This window comes from Sinocyclocheilus grahami, unplaced genomic scaffold (assembly GCF_001515645.1).
Source record: "Sinocyclocheilus grahami isolate Dianchi unplaced genomic scaffold, SAMN03320097.WGS_v1.1 scaffold901.1, whole genome shotgun sequence".
Lineage (NCBI taxonomy): Eukaryota > Metazoa > Chordata > Actinopteri > Cypriniformes > Cyprinidae > Sinocyclocheilus > Sinocyclocheilus grahami.
In genome coordinates this window covers 19,915-20,295 of record NW_015506080.1, presented here as the reverse complement: position 1 = coordinate 20,295, position 381 = coordinate 19,915, and the positions used below count along the sequence as shown (strand labels likewise).

Below are 381 nucleotides of genomic sequence, written 5' to 3'. Positions count from 1 at the left end.
TTACCGCGCCGTGACACTTAAAAGCTATAACCACAAATAAGTATTATAATACATTAAAACTGTTCTTATGATTATTTATGAGATGATACAACATATTATACGGTTTTTTATAATGCATTATTCATTCATTATAATGCCTTACGAATACCCTTATAATGTATTATAAATACGGGCTTCATAGAAAGTGTTACCGCTTTTTTTTTTTGCAGCACCTTTTCTTTGCAAGAGCCACAACAATCAAACAAAACTAATAGTTTGCAAATTTGTAAATTTATTATTACTGTGTACATATTATAAAGTGTTACCGATGTATCCATTAAAAAGTTATAAGTAACATAAATAAGCACAAATGTCAGGGCAGCATCTTCAAGGCCCAAAAAA

The 381-nt window shown here is 29.1% G+C and overlaps 1 protein-coding gene across 1 annotated transcript in view; it reads right to left on the bottom strand.

Moving 5' to 3' along the window:
* LOC107564010 (protein NLRC3-like) overlaps window positions 1-381 on the bottom strand; it is a 1,975-nt gene continuing 1,594 nt past the window's right edge. Inside the window, exon 4 of the mRNA XM_016248999.1 lies at window positions 1-24. Coding sequence (XP_016104485.1) covers window positions 1-24 — 24 coding nt within the window. The remainder of the gene's footprint in view (window positions 25-381) is intronic.